The 18,896-nt window shown below is 43.6% G+C and overlaps 1 protein-coding gene across 5 annotated transcripts in view; it reads left to right on the top strand.

Moving 5' to 3' along the window:
• RAB3GAP2 (RAB3 GTPase activating non-catalytic protein subunit 2) overlaps nt 1–18,743 on the top strand; it is an 88,711-nt gene extending 69,968 nt beyond the window's left edge. For all 5 annotated transcript variants that reach the window (XM_084785222.1, XM_084785221.1, XM_084785224.1 and 2 more), the window contains 9 exons: nt 3,053–3,119; nt 4,103–4,173; nt 8,360–8,395; nt 9,997–10,071; nt 10,495–10,713; nt 14,098–14,187; nt 14,736–14,954; nt 15,815–15,973; nt 16,144–18,743. In XM_084785222.1, coding sequence (XP_084641348.1) covers nt 3,053–3,119; nt 4,103–4,173; nt 8,360–8,395; nt 9,997–10,071; nt 10,495–10,713; nt 14,098–14,187; nt 14,736–14,954; nt 15,815–15,973; nt 16,144–16,293 — 1,086 coding nt within the window. In that variant the 3' untranslated portion in view covers nt 16,294–18,743. The remainder of the gene's footprint in view (nt 1–3,052; nt 3,120–4,102; nt 4,174–8,359; nt 8,396–9,996; nt 10,072–10,494; nt 10,714–14,097; nt 14,188–14,735; nt 14,955–15,814; nt 15,974–16,143) is intronic.
• Nucleotides 18,744–18,896: the final 153 nt, after the last annotated feature.

Below are 18,896 nucleotides of genomic sequence, written 5' to 3'. Positions count from 1 at the left end.
ACAGCGATCCACCTGCCTCTGCCTCCCAAGTGCTGGCATTAAAGGCGTGTGCCACGACGCCCGGCCCTAAAGATTCTTTCGTTTCTTTTTTTGTTTTTTGTTTTTGTTTTTTCGAGACAAGGTTTCTCTGTCCTAGGCTCGCTTTGTAGACCAGGCTGGCCTTGAACTCACAGAGATCCGCCTGCCTCTGCCTCCCGAGTGCTGGGATTAAAGGCCTGCGCCACCACGCCGAGCCTCTTTTTTTAAAGGCGTGCTCCACCACGCCTGGCAAATATTTATTTATTTATTATTTATACATATTCTCTTCACATGTGCACCTGCCTGCCACAAGAGGGCACCAGATCTCATTATGAATGGTTGTGAGCTGCCATGTGGTTGCTGGGAATTGAACTCAGGACCTTTGGAAGAATGACTGTGCTCTTAAGCTCTGAGCCATCTCTCCAACTCCTTTTTTTTTTTTTTTAACCAAGATAACAAATACTGTTAGGTCAGTGCCCCATTTCACACAGAAATGCAGGAAGAAATAAAGCTTTAAAGCACACATCTTCAAGTAAGGAGAGAGCCTGTGTTCTATACTAGACTGGTAACAGTACAGAGCACTGTGGTAAGAGAAAGGAAGCAGCACAGCGTTTGGTTCTGGCTCACACAGTTGGCATAACCATCTTCGTACTGTTCCCACTCCTTACACTATCCTGGTGACTGCATACAGCGGGCTTGACCTTTGGAAGCATCCTTGGGCCATTGTCTTAATTTCCCCTAAACGGAACATCCTACGATGGTAGTCATCTTGAAGCAGTAGAGAAAGTACCGTGCATAACACCCAGTGTCCCCGTTAGTGCAACCATTGGCCTCTATTAGGATGACTTGAGTAATGGCTGGCTGTCTTTTTGTGTGGCTTTCTTTTTAGCTATTCATCTACTTTGCTCATCACACCCATCCGAACTTCACTACACACACACATAACACACAGGCAAACACACTGACACACATACACCACATGCACTCAAGCATGTATATACCCCTACTTTTAATTTTAAATTGAATTTTTTAAAGAATTTCTAGTATCAACAAGTGTAGGGGCAGTAGTGATGGGAGGGCTTCACAGGGTTTAGCAGACACCTGGAATATTCTGTAATATTACATGCTGTTACTTGAATTTGAGTGTGGCAGCTTTGAAGCCTCTGCTCTGATGTTTCCCGCTGTCTTGCTGTAGTTCTTCTGTACTTAGTATTTGCTTCTGACACTCTCTGATATGTTTGCTTTCATATTTATTGTCTGCAGTTGGTCTTTGCTACTTTTGGAGCTCTTTTTTTCTACCCTTTATCTCTCTAGCTTTACCCCCTAATACTAGATAGGAGAGAGACAAGGAGAGAGGGGAGGGAGAGAGATCTTTGAATCTAATTTCTTTCCTTTTGCTTCTTCTTTGACCATAGCTACTAGTAAAATGGCTTGCTATCTTACAACAGTAGTCAGTTCTTTTAACTCCTGGCCAGCCCTCTTTCCATTCTCCAGCCTGGTCCCTTGAAATGTTTCTCCCAACCTTTCCTCCCTCAGTTCTCCAATAGTCCCTTAAACAGTCCCTTCTCCCAATTTTCCCAATACTATAGCTCCAAACTATAACGTCTGTTGTAGCTTCAACTTCTGCTGGGTCAGCTGTCTCCTTTCAGTGTTTTCTTCATCTCTTCTCACTCTGCTAGCCCCCCCCCCCCCACTCCAGCTCTTTTATATCCTATCCTGTTCCCAGATCCAAGAGGCAACCAACATTGAAGGTCTAGGGTCAAGCAGTTCTAACAGCTAAGAATTCTTAAAGAGCCAGCTGTCTAGCAACTTGGAATCTTTTAAAGGGCTGGGCACACAAAATAAATCACACTATGTTTGTCTAGCTCTCTTACTAGACTCTACACTCAGTGAAGACAAAGATCTAGGTCCATTTTAGTTTTGTGTAGTATTCCTGGGGCCTTAAGTAGGATTGGTGCATAGTAGATGCTCCAAATAGGTTGCATAATGATTGTTTGCAAAAGGAAACTTGATTTTCACACCCGTAAAATTCAGGTATTGCCTGAAAAGAATAATTGTGTGGAATGTAGACCTCAAGGTGCTTGACTCTCCCTGTCATCATATCTGGGTGTGTCTAGAAATTAATTATTAATTAGATAATGAGATGATTGATGTTATCGTAACAAAAGTTATTTCTTACCTAATGCACAGAGTTTCTTTGGTTTGTCTTTTCCTCCTGCTCCCCCTTCCTCTCTCCCTGCCTCTCCTTCTTGTTTGAGTCAGCTTAGCCTGGACCTCCACATGGGCTGGATTTCATGGTTCTTCTGCTTCTGTCTGTCTGTCTGTTACTTGTTTGTTTGTTTGTTTGTTTGTTTTTGAGATAGAGCCTCACTATCTAACTCTGAGTGTCCTGGAACTCACTGTGTAGAGCAGGCTGGCCTCAACTTCACAGAGATCCACCTGCCTCTGCCTCCCAAGTGCTGGCATTGCAGATGTGCACCACCTTGCCCAGCAGCTACTGTTGCTCCTGCACCTGCTCCTCCTCCTCCTCCACTTCCTCCTCCTTCATGTGTGTGAGTGTTTTGCCTTCATGTATATATGTGCATTATGTGCATGCCCAGTGCCCTTGGAGATTCGAAGAGGGTGCTGGATCCCCTACAACAGTTTGGGTTATGGGTAACTGTAAACCATCATGTGGGTCTTCTGTAAGAGCAACAGGTGCTCTTCACCACTGAACTCTTTCCAGCCCCTTTGCCAAATTCTTAGATAGCTTAATGCGGATCTTTAGTAAGAAATCTCCAGCAGGAGCTGGAGAACCGGCTTGGTGGTTAAGGTTGCTTGGTGCTCGTAAGAGGACCTGAGCTTAGTTCTTCTTAGCCCCCTAGTCTGGATGTCCACAAGCACCTGTAACTCTAAGCTCTCTCGCCTCCACAGGCCTCCTCTCACACACAGTACTCCCTCACCACAGACACACACACATAAGTACAAATCTAACTTTAAAAAAAGGTTTTCATTGATGTGAAATAACCATTATCTTCTCTCTCTTCTGTCTAAGGAAGCACGCTTTTTGGTTAGGTCCATAGAACACTTGAAGCACATTCTTAATGCACATGTTCAAAATGGTGAGTAGCAGCGCTTGAGCCCTCCTGAGCCCCTGCCATAGTAGGATGGGATTTGTCAGGTTTACATCCTCCACTACATCTCTCTGTGCATTACTGTGTGCAAAGTCTCCTTCTGAGACCATGGAGCTACTACTGTTGATTGCCAGCTGCTTTGCGTGTGAATAAAAGCATAGGTTTTGCTGTTGTTTGCTTACATGAGTCTTTTCTTTAACTGTTTTTAATTTTCAAGTACTTGGAGTGAGGAGGTAGATATTTTCTTTTCTTTTTTCTTTTTTCTTTTTTTTCTTCTGTCCTTCCTGCAGTAAGGTCTCATGTTGCCCAGGCCACCCTTGAACTCCTGATTCTCTTGCCTTATTCTCCCAAAGGCTGGCATTACAGGCATGAGCCACCACATCTGGCTACTTTGATATATTTTTAATATTTTATTATTGTAATACTTTATATAAGAATTAAGCTGCTCTTAACAATTTGTGTGTGTCTTTGTTGTGAATTTCTGAGATATTCTGGGGACCAGTAGGTACAGTGTTAACAGACACTTCCCAATAGGTTTTCCCAAATCCCTGTCCCAGTCTGTGTGTGCCTCATTTGTTTCTCACATTCACCAAAGCTAGAGAACCAGGAGTTCGGGTTAGTAGCAGAGCCTGGCTGAGCATGTGCGAGCCCCGTTCTCCACCCCCAGTATAGCAACCAAGCAAACATCTTAGACCTTTCTGGGGGATGTGCTGTCATCTTTTCCTTTTATTTATGATACTGATTTATACTGTCTATAGGTATACTCTTCTGTTCCCTTATGCATTTTTAAAAGTGAAAACTCTGAATAAGATGCAAAAATTCATTTTTATTAAAAATGAAAATTCTGCATAAGAGGCAAGAAAAAACATATAGAGTCCACATGACTTCATAAGCCTGGGGAAGAGAGTTGTATGTCTGATGAAGTTGCATCTAGAGCATTCTGTTGATGTTTCATTTCATTTGCTGCACAGGTATCGCGCTGATGATGTGGAATACATTCTTGGTTAAAAGGTTTTCTGCTGCTGCCTACTTAATGGATAAGGTGAGGTGGTTTTAATTTTCACATACTGATGTCTTAATTTAGTTCCCTTGATTGCTTGAAATTAGAAAGATTCCTTACACTGTGTGTAAGGACAGGGGTGTGTGGACAGCTGGTAGACTGGGTTTCTGGTTGTCATACTGCATCTTACTCCTGCTCAGTTAAGTGTACTTCCCAGAAATAACTTTTTAAATTGTATGTGTACATATATGTGTGTGTGTTATTCAAATATATACACATGTATATATACATATATATTTGAGATTATAATATAATTATATCATTAGCCTGCTTTCCTTTCTTCCTCATATGTACACCCCGCCTTACTCTCTTTCAAATTCATGACCACTTTTTCTTTGATTGTTATTTCATATATAACACATATACTTCTATACATATAAATATAACCTGCTCTGTCTATATAATATTATTATTATTGTATGTATGTGTTTTCAGGGCTGACCACTTGGTATTTAATAACCAATTGGTGCACTCTTTCCTAGGGAAGACTGTTTCTCCCACTCTCAGCATTCCCTAGTTGCCTGTAGTTCTTTGTCTGTGCTTGCGGCCTCATGAGCTTTCCCTCTTCCACGTTAGCAAGTCCGTTGGTGCATCCTTGGTCAGCTCGTATTTAGACAGTACTGTTGGTGACACTTCACGGGGGTAGCTTTTCTGATGTTTCTAGAAGAAACAGTCTCGTAGCAAGCTCCATGTTTCCCTGGCTCTTAGAGTCCTGCAGGCCTCTCTTCTACAGTGAACTCTGAGTCTTAGGTGACTGAGTTGAGCCTGTGCTCTGCGTTTTGACTGGTTGTAGTTTTCTGTCTGTTGCAATAAGAAGTTTCCTTGATGAGAAGTGAGCAGTAACTTCTCTGTGAGTGTAAGAACAAACATTTAGGATGTTTTTAGTGACTATGCTGGGTAATGACTTTACTATCTCCAGTTAGTTGCTAGGTTTCCAGGACCAGAATGAGTTCCCTGTTGTGGGGTGGGACTTACGTCAATTAGAGAGCTGTTGGTTACTGACAAGGTCCGTGTGCCACTAGTGCACTCTCTGGGTTATCATTCCATGCCAGTTGTTACTATGCCTCATAGGAATCACAGCTGGGAACGAGTGCTGGTTCCTTTTTTCCTTTGGAAGATTGCATAGTGCTAATCCTCAGGGAGGAGTCATTCAGGTCACCTCCAGCTTAGGGGCCCCTGAGCCCTGTTTGTGAAGTGTGTGGTGTCTTCAGCGTTAGGGACTTAACTTTCACTCCCTGGGGGCATCCAGGTTCAGAATGTCTTGGGAGTCTCCTAGACAGCCCTGACCAACAACTCAGAAGAGAGCATCTCATGCCTGTTGGTGGGGTTTTCACTAAATAGTATATTGTTCTTGGGAACACTGTCATCCCAGATAGGAGTGTGTGTGTGTGTGTGTGTGTGTGTGTGTGTGTGTGTGTGTGTGTGTGTGTGTGTGTGTTACAGGAATTTTTAGGTAAATAGTTAATAGTGTGATTCCTTACGGCCTTTCCAGATACCTCTAACTGCTGCTTCACCCTCCTTCCTCTTCTCTGTTCTCTCCTCCTTGTTCTCTAACCGGAGCTCCCTGTTTCTCCCACCTCCCAGATCAGATGCCTGCGCTCTGCTATTTCTTCTCTATTTCTCCTCTGCTCCCCGACACTCCAGCCTCCATCATCCGGTTTTATTTTCCTGATTTCTGTAGTCACACAAGGATGTGGACTCACATCTGAAGATTGGCGCCTCAGATGAAACACACAACTCTTTTCTTCCTAGATCTAGGTTGCTGCACTCAATATGTTTTCTAGTTCCATCTGTTTACTTGCAAAGTTCATGGTTTTATTTTTTATTACATCTGAATAGTATTCCATATTGTATATGTACCAATTAATTTTTCACTATGTAGTGATCAGTTGTAGGACATAAACTGTTTCCATTTCCTAGCTATTGTGAATAGAGCATGGTTGAGTAAGTAGGATGTGTGCCAAGGAGTGGAATAGTTGGGTCATATGGTAGATTTATTTCCAGCTTTTTGAGTATTGTCTACTGTGGTTTCCGAGTGGCTGGACCATTTTGCAATCCCACTAACAGTGATTGAGGGTTCCCTCTTCTCCACAGCACCTTTAATTGTCAGCTGTATTTTGCTATTCTGACTGGGGTATGATGAAATCTCAGAGTTGTTTTGATTGACAGTTCTCTAACTGCAAGAGTCCATGAGTGTGTGTGTGTGTGTGTGTGTGTGTGTGTGTGTGTGTGTGTGTGTGTGGTGTGTGGTGTGTGGTGTGTGTGTGTGTGTGTGTGTGTGTGTGTGTGTGTGTGTGTGTGAATTCTTAGCCATTTTTTATTTCTTATTTTGAGAGCTCTGTTTGGACCTCAGGCCCATTTTTTTGAATAGGTAATTGTTTTTCACTCAGCATTTTAATAATAGAAAGGGCCAGAAAACAGACTAGGGAATAAGCCATATGTGCAAAAGCTCTAGAGCAGCTGGCTGTCTCAAGTAAGGAATCAGGTACCTTTTATGTAAATTACAAATGTACAGAAAAGCATCACTCTAAGAAATATGTAATAGGGTTGAATGCACTCCTGGCGTTTGTGCCTAAACTTATCCATGAAGCATTGCCTGTTGTTCCTGGATCCTCCTCCTATGAAGTGGTGGTGTAATCAAAGCACACATTCTTGACAGTTGTTTTTTCCTTTTTTATTTTTAGTTGTTCTTTTTTTTTTTTTTTTTTTAACTCTTAGCGATTCTCCTGCCTCAGTCTCCCAAGTGATTCAATTACAGGTGTACACCACCACACCTGACTACAAAATCTTAACACTTTCTTCTAGGATGTGATGTATCAGGAGATAACAAAAGCAGAAAGAGAATACTGCATAAGAAAATAGTCACTGTCAATTTCCCTTTCTAGATTGGCAGCGGCCTGGATTTAGAGACTTAGAAGTTCTTTCATGTGACAGGGACGTGGCTATAGGGAAATAAGAAGTGGGCAGGAAGAAAACACCTTTGCAGGCAGTGGTTTGGGATTTTCTAGTTTGTAACCCACTTAGCACAGAGTTTTCTTAGCATTTGTGGTAAAAGCTCAGCAGTAAAGAAGCTGCTGCTCAATATTGAAGACATCGGGCCGTTTTCAGTAGTGAAGTTGCATGCTCAGGAATTCTGGCAGCATTATGGGATGTCACACAGTCGGGCTGGACTGAGCCTGCTGTCCAAGTCTGCTACAGCAATTAATCTCAGGTAATGAGGTAATGTTTTTCAGTCTCAGTTCTACTGTCCTCTGTGAACTATCAGGTAACTTTCCTGAAGGTGGACCTTCCACCTCCCGCTTAGCCTGTAGACACACTTCAGGAAGTCCTCATGGGATCAAGGAAGTCCTTTTTAGCTGGAGTAGAATTCTTGTCTGTTCTGGTATTTTCTGGGTAACCATTTAAAACTATTTTACCCACGAAGTTCTTAGGTGTTCTTTACTAGTTTTCAGACTATACAAACAGAGCTGGATTTTCCCAAGCCTCTGTTGTCTCCTTCCACTCTTCTGTCCATCTGTCTTGTCATCCTTCAGCCTCCCCACCCCTTGCTTCCTTTTTGACAGTCCTACATTGGCTGGCTTTGAAATTTCAAATTCAAGATCTTCTTTCCTCCGCTCTCATGGGCTGGGATTTGAGCTATGTACCACTCATTCATGCCTTTCAAGAACTTTCTCTTATTCAAAAATGTACAATTTCCTAGTGGAGGGGGATTTTTACTATATGTATTTATTCCACTTTATGTGCATGAATATTTTGCCTGCATGCATGTATGTGTATAATGTATACACCTGCTGAAGCCCTAAATGCTTGTGAGTCACTGTGTGGATGCAGGAAATGGAACTGGGTCCTTTGCTAGAGCCACAGTGCTCTTAACTGCTGGGGCATCTCTCCAGCCCAGGGATATGTGTGTGTGTGTGTGTGTGTGTGTGTGTGTGTGTGTGTGTGTGTGTGTGTATCATAATTATTCATGAGTTCAGTGTGATTGTGTGTGTGAGTTATAATTTTTGAGTCCTATTAGAAAAGAAAAATGTCCTTATTGTTGGTATTAGCCAATAGTTAATTACTGGCATGTGCACTTATAACTGTAATTCTGGTTCCTTTCAATTTTCTGTACCATTCTAATGCCTTTAGTTTAAATTGCTAACTATTACATTTTCTGTCCATTCAGGTTGGAAAGTCTCCAAAGGATAGGCTATGCCGAAGGGTGAGTTTTGTCGTAACCTACACTCTACATACTGACTGACTGTAGGAGTAAACTTTGATTTTTACTGTTGAGGTGATGTATCTGGAGATAACAAAACAGAAAGAGACACTGCATTAGGGAAATAGCTGGGATCTATGGTCTCCATCAGTTTCCTGCCTAGATTGGTGGCTGGCATGTCTAATTCTTAAGGTTCATTTAGTTTTGGACTCTGGACTGGAGGCAGCATATTGCCATATCTGCCTGGCTGTACTGTGCTCCAGAGTCTCTCAGTAGACATGCCTGACCTCAGCTGCAGCCAGGCTCGCATGAGGGGTGGATCCTGTCAACTCAGCTCTCATAACCACTGACCTCAAAGGAGACCCTGACCCAGGGTCAGGGTCCTGGAGGCTGCTGACCAGGAGTGTCACTCTTCCTCAGACTGTGACTGAATCATTTTTCCTAAATGTCTCAAGTGTTGAGACACATAAATCTCAGTGATAAGCCCTTATTCCCCCACTCACCACAGCTGAGGACTGCTGGTGTGTCCTTCAGATGGTGGTGTGACTGGAATTAAGCACACGCACACACTGATGACATACTTCAAGGACTCGAAAAGTTGGTTGCTTGGTGACTTTCAAAAGATGGTACAGAGATACAGTGGCCTCTCACATCCACCTGTTGAGGGCATCAATGGGAACCATTCCTTGAGAAATGTGAATCTAGTATTTGGTTATCAAATGGGGGATTCTAGTTTTATTCAGAGAATTCTGTTCAGTGCCTTCAAAATGCTATGAAACCAGCAGGCCAGGCTGTTACCTTAGTGCTTTCCTGGTTGAACTTCCTATGTGTCTTACCATATTTCATGGTTAGTTGGCTAGCAAATTTCTGGCAAGTTGAAAACTCTTTTTTCTTTCCTTTTCTTTCTTTTTTTTTTTTTTTAAGACTGATTGAGCTGGGCGTGGTGCACATACCTTTAATCCCAGCACTTGGGAGCCAGAGGCAGGCAGACTGTTGTGAGTTCAAGGCCAGCCTGGTTTACAAAGCGAGTCCAGGTCAGCCAGGGCTATTACACAGAGAAACCCGGTGTCAAAAAAAAAAAAAAAAAAAAAAAGATTGATTGATTGATTATGTATACAGTGCTCTGCCTGCATGTACACCTGCAGGCCAGAAGAAGGCAACAGATTACTGATGGTTGTGAGCCACCATGTAGTTGCTGGGAATTGAACTCGGGACCTCTGGAATAGCAGTCAGTGCTCTTAACCTCTGAGCCATCTCTCCAGCCCCAAAAATCTGTCTTTACAGTGCACAGACACGATATGTTACTGTCTTCCCTCCTGCCCTTGTTGCTAGAGACTTAATTCAGAGTCTTATATAAGTTGAATGTACTCTGCACTGAGCCACACCCTCAGAACATGAACTTTTAAGACTGATAGTAATAACACTAAATGCTAATATCAAGCTGATTGACACTACCAACCTCAGCAGGGGGAACTTAAAATATGTAATGACTTCAGGTTGTATTCAATGCAGAAAGTCAGTCATATAGACATGCTAAGACCTATTGTTTTCTGATAGTACAGTAGTTTTGTTGCAAGGACTTACTGTTTCCTTTTTGAAAACAGGATGTGGGGATGAGTGACACAGCAATGACATCCTTCCTTGGTTCCTGCCTGGATCTTCTTCAGACATCACTGGAGGTAAAAGAGGTGGATGCTAGCCAGGCATGGTGGTACATGCCTGTAACCCTCTTGGGAAGCTGAGCTAGAAGGACTGAAGCCAGGGCCATGCAGTGAGACCACATACACATAACACACTTCTCCCCCGACCCTTTCTCATCTGAGTGTCTCTTTAGATATTAAAGATTCGGAAAATCATTGAGTTTAAGAAATTAAATTATGATAGGATTACTTAAAATATTCATTTGTAGATCTTGGCTTTAGCCTAAAGAGTGATATTCATATTCTCTGACTGACTGATTCTCGCTCTCCCTCAAGTTACACGTTTGTGGCTTCTCAGTTATACTGGGGAATATTGAGTACACGTTTGCACTTTGGGATGTTTCAGTGTGCGGTTCTTATCCTCTAGTTCTTGACACTGTCTTCCATTCCTAACTTGCGCAGGCTGACATTAGCAGGGATGAAATGCAGGTGCCAATCCTGGATACTGAGGATGCCTGGCTGTCCGTGGAAGGCCCCGTCTCTATAGTGGAGCTGGCGCTTGAGCAGAAGCCTATTCACTACCCACTGGTGGAGCATCATTCCATCTTGTGCTCCATCCTGTACGCATCCATGCGCTTTTCTCTGAAGAGTGTGAAGCCACTTGCCCTTTTTGATAGCAAGGTGAGTTCCCCCAGAGGGTCGCAGAGCTGTTTTGGAGTTGCTGGTTAGCAGGCACATGAGCTTTCTTAGTAAATTGTGCGTGTTTGGTTCTTTAGTGATTTGTGGAGGATGATCCACTGAGGGGATCCAGGTCCCTTATCCCCCTATTCCATTCTTCTCATTTCCTCATGATGTCATTCAGTGTCGTTTGCACTTTGCCCTCTGCCCTCTGCTGTCGGTCCCTTTCATTCTGCATTTTCTCTCTCCACAGACCCATTTTCTTCCTCTTGTAGATCTGTAGGCAGGACTTACTCATACAGTCTGATGAGTGTCCGGCTTATCCTGGAGCTCCTTGAAGTATCAGCTTCAAACATGGTCTACAGAAAGGCTCTGCATCATTTGGCTGGCTAATAAGTCCTTCCCTTCTTGGGTGCCCCTGAGGTACAGGGTTCATAGGAAGTAGAAACTTCATTACTCAGCCATTACTGAGTTGGAGAATGCAGCTTCAGCACATGAGAAAGTGAGTGTCACTTCTCAGCCTTTGGCTAAGGTCAAGTGTAATATCAGACTTTTCTCAAGGCAAGCTTTCCCTCAGGTACCTGTCCCTGTAGGAGCAGAGAAAGTGTCTCCCCATGGAAACGCCACCTCTCTAAAGGGCATGCAAGGACGTGGCCTGTGCGCAGCTGCTCCACTTACACTCACAGCCCTCAGGGTCATGATCTGTTCTTACTATTCTAAGGAAGTTCCGCCACATAGAACTGTGAGCCAGGAGGGACTTCCCACAGCCTCTCCTTCTCTGTCAGCCATCCCTCCGTCACACATCCCGTCCCTCTGTCTTCGCTGTGTTGTCTGGTTTTCATAGGCAACCAACCATTTTGTGTGGCCAATGTCTAATTTTTTTTAGATTATTTAAGCACCATCTTCCAAGTCCTTGTCTATGTCCCCTAAATTTATCACACCGCTTTGTTGTTCCCATGTCTGTGCACCTTGTCTATCACAAAGAGCTCAGCAAGTTTGATGCATGAAGTTTCAGGTGGGTTCCCTAGTAAGGGCAGCGGGGGCTGTCTCTAACATGGACTGTTGCCTGCTTTTTGATGGCTCTCCTCTGGTGGGGCTGCCTCGCCAGGTCACAGGGAAAGAGGGCATGCTCAGTCCTGGTGTGACTTGATGAGCTGGGGTGGGTGGGTGGGGGCTCCCCTTTTCTGAGGAATAGAGGAGGGAAAAAAGGGAGGGGGAGCTATGAATGGGATGTAAAGTCAACAAATAATTATTTTTAAAAGTTTAATGCATTTGCAATCAAGATGTTCAAGGAAAAGTGAACGTCCACAGTGTGCAGAAGAGTAGTGTTGTGAGGGAGGTTCAGTCGGGTGGGGGCAGGGCGTAGAGAATAAATCCTAAAGGCTCTGGAGGAGTCCACCTCATAGCACCGACTGCAGAGCCAAAGGAGTCCGAAGGTTACATCACATCTCTTTTCAAGCTTGGGGCTGGGCAGATCATTTTAGAGAGCTTATTTAGAATGCTTGAAAGTGCAGAAGCAGAAGGAATACATATTTGAAGAGAGAGATTTTAGGACTGGTGATAGAGTTTAGTGGTAGAGCACTTGCCTGATGTACCTGATGGATACCCTGGCTTCTGTCCCTCTCTAACCTTAGAGTGAGTTTGGGGCCATGTTGTTGGGGTTGTTAGTGGTTTGGTTTGGTTTGGGTTTGGGTTTGGTTCAGTTCGGTTTGGTTTGAGACAGGGTTTCACCTTGTACCCCTGGCTATCCAGGAACTCACTCTGTAGACCAGGCTGGCCTGGAACTCAGAGATCTGCCTGCCTCTGCTTCCTGAGTACTTGGGATTAAAGGTGTGTGCCACCACTGCCCAGCTGAGAGAGATTTTTAGTCAGCATTTAACATTTAGAATACAATTGTTAGGGGAAGGTACAGCATAACAGCAGAGACTGCATCTAGCCTGCAGAGGATAAAAAGGGAAAAATAGATTGCAGCTACTCCAGCAGTTAACTTTTAAAAGAAAGAAAATGCTAGGGGGATTCTGAAGACAAAGTTTATCAATGAAACATTATATATAGTAAATGCTAATTTTGAATTAGTGCATCTTTCATTTGAACTTGTAAAAGATATGTAAGAAATACTAGGTTTAGCATGGCAGCACATGCCTTTACTTCCAGCAGTCTGGAGGTAGACAGGCCTGCAGATCTTTGCTAGCCAGGACACCCATACCCTGGGCAAGGTAAAGTGTTGCTGAGTGGCAGGCCTCAGCTCTGTACTCCATTTCCTGCTGAGGGAAACCTGATAACCTTATTGTCTGGTTGGGTTTTGTGTTGGGGGATTGTGGAGGTCAGAGGATGGTGTCTTCCTCCTTGTAGCTTTTGTCCTGACTGCCCGACTGCTAGTCTCAGAACCAGAAGCTGCATGTTCACTCTAGGCTGGCCGGCCAGTGGGCTGATCCACCGCACTCCACACAGCCATTCCAGCTTTCCATGATAGTGCTGAGGGTGTAAGTTCAAGTACTCATGCTCGCTCAGCAAGTGTTCTTACCCATGAATCAGCCTGCCTTGTTGTGTGTGCCTCTTTAAACATGTCTGTTTCTTTACAAAGTATTACAAGTATTTTTATGGATTTAGAAGACATGCTAATTGCTCCATTTACCTAATACTGCTTAACCAATTATCCCGAAAGACTTGGTGGCTGCACACAACCAACACTTGTTCTTTTAGATATTAGCCTTGCACATGGTAGCCATTAACTCCATCACTGAGCTAGACGCATAGCCTTGGTGCTTTGCTGTGCCACTTATGTGTCTCTGAGCTCAAGATCCTCCTACCTCCCCTGGGAACACAGGCATGATTCACCCCCCGCCTCACTTTTTCAGTCCTCGTGGGTCTGAAATCTGACTTCCTTACCTAGCTACCATTGGCATAAGTGTCCTCGTGAGACTGATGGAGTGCTTCACAGAGGTCTCAGCTGAAGGTGCAGCTGGACTGGGGATTATGATCTATTCATGTCCTCCATGTAGCTGTGTCTGTAGGGTGGCTCACTGGACCACGGGACCCTCTCAGAGGGAGCAAACAAAAGCACCCAAAGCAGAAGCCATGGTTCTCAGGAGCCCAGTCTGGAACGTGACTTGCAGTCACCTGTCTAGTTACGTTTGCTGGCAGGTGGCAGCCCACAGTTGAGGGAAAGAGGGATCACATGGGGCTGGAATACTAGGGGAGTGGGGGCTGCTGCACAAACACTATACACTGGTTACCGGGTTGGATGATGAACAAGGAGAAAGTAAAAATCAATGGTGAATTACTCATAGTAAAGTGATTTCATTTAAAAAAAATATTTCCCTTATTCTCCCCTTATAATCCATCCTCATCAGGGTTTTTGTTTTGTTTTTCCATTTTTTTCTTTAGGGAAAGAATGCATTTTTTAAGGATTTGACTTCAATTCAATTGTTACCTAGTGAAGAAATGGATCCAAATTTTATTTCTGTAAGACAGCAGGTAAGTTAGTTACTGGATATTGTTCATTTTTCTTAGGAAATAGCAAAGCAGAAATATAGCTGGTTTTTTTTTAGAAGAACAGCTACTTCTTCAAGTGAGTTGCAGGCGCTAGTTTCCCTAGTGTGTGTTCCTTTACTGACATCAAAACAAGTTTAGAGCCAGTGAGATGGTTCAGGGGGTGAAGGCACTTAGTGGCCTGAGTTCCATCTCCAGCCTCCTCCACATTCATGCTGTGGCATGTGTATGGGTCCATGTGTGCACATGAATGCACGCATACACACACAACTTAAAATTAAAAATAATTTTAATGGATTCTTTTTGACAACGTTGACTTGAGGCACTTTTAATTATTCTGTTGATGTGTATGGGGAGCGGATAGCTGTGACTGTCCCATGGCACAGCGCATGGCGGGGAGAGAATAGCTTGTGGGGTCAATTGCACCGTCCACCCTTTAGATGAACACAGGCCACCAGCTTACACAGCGAGTGCTGGGCTACTTTTAAATGAAAAGTACTGACAAGGCAGTGCTGTGCCTTCCTGTCTTCAAGTTCTTACTGAAAGTTGTCAGTGCAGCTGTCCAGGCTCAGCACTCCGTCACCAAGGACGAAGGTCCCTCTGAAGACGCAGCAACCGCTCATAGCAAAGACTACAACTGGCCAGTCCTGGCTGTGGATTTAGCCCATCACCTTCAAGTGAGCGAAGATGTCATTCGAAGGCATTATGTGGGAGAGCTGTACAACCATGGAGCTGACCTCTTGGGAGAGGAGGTGAGAATGACTTGTGATGTTCATGGGATGGAGGTTATAAAACAGCTGGAGGAGGCAGTAAATGAATATTAAAATGGTTGGATGGAATGGTATGTGAACTTGGGATGTAGAGGTAGGATGGTAAGAATTTTAAGGTCATCCTCATCTACACATGAACTGACTAATGAGACCCTGCTCAAAACAGCAATAAAAGAATAGAAAGCTGTGGCCAGATTTGTGCCTGGTGCCAGGTTCACACAGGGATAGAGCAGTAAAGCAGGGCAGGCCCTTGTGGATTGGTGTCTGCTGGAACAGACACGCATGCACAGTTCTGTACCAAGAAGTGAAAGGAACCAGAACCATAGGATAAACAGGAGCCTCAGCGGGTGAGAGAGAGCGATGACTGAACCAACCTCAAGAAGCAGCAAACTAGCTACTGGTGGAACAGAGCCTCAGATGGAAGAACAGAGGAGTACAAAGGTCCTAAGATGGCGACCAGCTTGGCAAGGTCCAAGGCCAGAAAGCCAGGGTGGCTGCCGGAGCACGTAAGCAATGAATAAGGGTGAGTAGGCATCCACTCACCAGCCAGGAATGAGGCTGTCAGCAATAAGGAGGCAGCTGGCTATTGTCCAAGCCTAAGGTCACTCTAGAGTGCTCAGCAGCCACCATCAGAGGGTGGCAGCACTGTCATGCTGAACTGAAAACTGAGGTAGCAATAAGGAATTCTCTGATGGCAAGATTTGGGCTTGAATTCTAGGGTAGATTTCAGTTTTCCATGATACGTGGTCATGCTGAGAGGAGAAGTAGTGTCTTCACTGGCAGCTCCCTGGGACAGGCTGAGCCGCACTCTTGCTGTATTGTTTCTCCATGTTCATCCTCAGGCCATTCTGCAAGTTCATGACAAAGAAGTCCTGGCATCTCAGCTGCTGGTGCTGACAGGGCAAAGGCTGGCTCATGCACTTTTCCACACCCAGACAAAAGAAGGCATGGAGCTGCTGGCCCGACTCCCACCCACGCTCTGCACCTGGCTGAAGGCAATGGTGAGTGCAGGACAGCAGGAGCAGGATCATGGGTGGTTTCCCCAGGGAGTTCACAGAAAGAAGCTTCCGAAGAAAAGTTCCTGGGGAACTTCCATAGTAAAGCCTAAGGCAGTAACAATTACTGTTTGGCTGCATGAAACAAATTAATGGCTTTTGTGTCCCATTTGCAGAACCCCCAAGATCTTCAAAACACTGATGTGCCAATTGCAGCAACAGCTAAACTAGTGCATAAAGTGATGGAGCTCCTGCCAGAAAAACATGGGCAGTACAGCCTCGCCTTACACCTCATTGAAGCTGTGGAAGCCATGGCTACTTTATGACAGTAGTCTACAGTCCTGAACTACATAGTCACTGCATGTCATTTTACACAGTAACACTGGGAACTTTTTGGAGGTGTTTTTGTTTTTGTATAATAAGAAAATAAATATATTACTTTTAAAAAGTGCAATCCTGGCTAAATTCCACTTCTTCAGTTGAGACTGGAGATAAGATATAAACACAGTAACTATCCTGTAATTGATGCAGATGCTTTACTGTTTATTTTTTCATTCAAATAAGCAGCTTTATTGTTAAACTTTGGTATTGTAACTGGTTATTCTTTGCAGATTTTGTTCTTACTGTACTAATTCATACCCAAGTGACTCCTGTGGGGATTGTGTTCATATATGTGTTCATCAGCACGCTAGAGATGCAGCCCACGTCCCTTTACCACATGCAGAAATGTCCTCATGGATGGTCCTGTTCCAGGATGCCACCTGGAGCTCTCAGTGCTGACCACTTCCTGTCCAGGGCTCTGCTGCTGCTGCTGTCACAGGAGAAAAGGCTTGAGATCACCAGAGGGACCTGGGAAGGATCACGGGCCTGCTGCTCTTGCCAGAATCGGGAATCAGAGATGTGAACGATGCAGCAAAGTCAATTATAATGTAAATTAAGATTTACTCTATTTTGTCAAGTTCCAAAATTATATCCAAATCAGGTAACTGTAAAAATGTATTATCTTGTAAGACATGTTAAAAAAAAAAAAAAACAAAGCAAAGATTCTAAAATATTTAAAGTCCAACTTTATTTTTCTTCCAAGTGTTCAAAAATCTCTGTTTCTGGGACTTGGTTATATTGCCTGTCCTGGAAGCAGAACAGAGAATACACTTTGTGCTGTCACAGCCTTAGCAACCCTACCTCACAGCTGGGTGCAGAGAAAGACAAACTGCAACTAGTTCTGTACCCTGTAGTGCCTAGAGCAGTCCAAGTGCTAACCAAGTGTGTGATAAGCCCACCTCACCCGGCCTGTCAGCAGTGCTTTGCGCTCTGCGGATCAGCCAGTTCCTGCTGCAGTTCAGCTGTCTCTGGAATGTAGCCATACAGTGCAATTACTGGTGCCTGCCATGATCATCGTTGTTCACAGGACTCATTCTAGTAGAGGGAAGAAGTCAACTCCACTAGAAGGTTGAGAACGTTCTTCAGGGACTCCAAGTTAAAGTGACATCTAAGCATATATAAATGTGAATTCTTTTTTTGGGTTAGGTGCCCCCTCCCCCCAGCAAAATGTGAATTTTTTTTTTCATTAAAAAGTTAGATCTAAGTAAGGCTGTGACTGGCTAAAACTAATTCTGTGAACTGTTTGTTTTCATATCTTCAAAGAAAAATGTTTCAGATGTCCCTGAGGTGGCCCTGTGTAAGCAGAGCTTGACTGACATAACACCATCCTCTACACAGTTTGGGAGGCCCGTTCTACCCGTGACCTCTGCAGGACTCTGGAAGGCACAGGAAGTGGGCAGCTTGCCAGGAAAGCACTGCTAATGATAATGTCTTTTTACTCAATCCTATTACTTGTTTTGAAGGGGAGAGGGGCTTGCAGTTTTTTGAGAATTAATTTTTGAGAATTAAACTTGCTAAATTTACACTAATAAGTCACATAAGAGAGCCAGAACACAAACTGTTAAATTTCTAGTTAGATTAATCATCCAAAAAATGTAAAATACATAGAATTTAAAAACTAAATCCTGAGTTTGTTTAATAAAAGCAGTAAAACACTCTACTACATTACTAAGGGCTTTTAAGATAATTCTGATGAGAAAGGAAAAATAACACTATGTATCCGTTCTCTAACAATGAAGTGCCACAAATAGAGAAAGTGGGTTCTGATCTAGGGCTGGTGTCCATACAACAAGGGCATGGCACATGCCTGTAACCAGTAGTGTTTCCCTAGACAACCCCTCTCTTCCTTACAATTACGTACTTTTACCTTGTTAATCAAAGTGTTTAAATAATCCTACCTTCTCTGTTCCCGGATGTATTTAGATACAGAAGTGGAAGGGCCAGGACCAGTGTAGACGCAGCAGTGCATAGCGCCAGGCTTCCCAATGCTTCACACTTAGAAAAGTTCACCAAAGTCAGTGTAAAGCCTGCTACATTTAAATAGCTTCTAAAAATATTACTTGTGATTTAAAATCATGGAAAACTAAGACTTAGTGCCAATAAGCTTACATCGATTATAGTGTTCACTTAGAAATAAGTATCCTATAGCACACGGACTATAGCAACGGTGACAGCCCTCTCACCTCACAGGGACACGTTTGCTGGGCAGCTAGATTCTGCTTAGTAAATTAGCCATCCCTGGAAGATCAATCCAGTTTTGGATTGTTTATAAAATGCTCTTTATTTATCTACTGTCAATGTATTGTAAGTAGTGAATTCTGTATATATGTTATTTCCTGTGTCTGTTCATTATTGTGAACCAATGTATATTAATGAAATAAATTTTCACCTTTCATGCTATTTCCCCAACATTCATACATGTAAGAACAAAGAGATTTCTCCCCTCTTGAGTAATAAATTTGGTCATGTTCTTTTCAGTACATCATTCACAATCCTGCTGCTTTAGAAACTTGATGTTTGCTAGTGGGCAGAATGAGTTGACTCACTT

This window comes from Acomys minous, assembly GCF_964271855.1.
Source record: "Acomys minous genome assembly, chromosome: 1".
Lineage (NCBI taxonomy): Eukaryota > Metazoa > Chordata > Mammalia > Rodentia > Muridae > Acomys > Acomys minous.
Note: the sequence above shows the minus strand (reverse complement) of the source record. Positions and strands in the feature narration are given on the sequence as shown.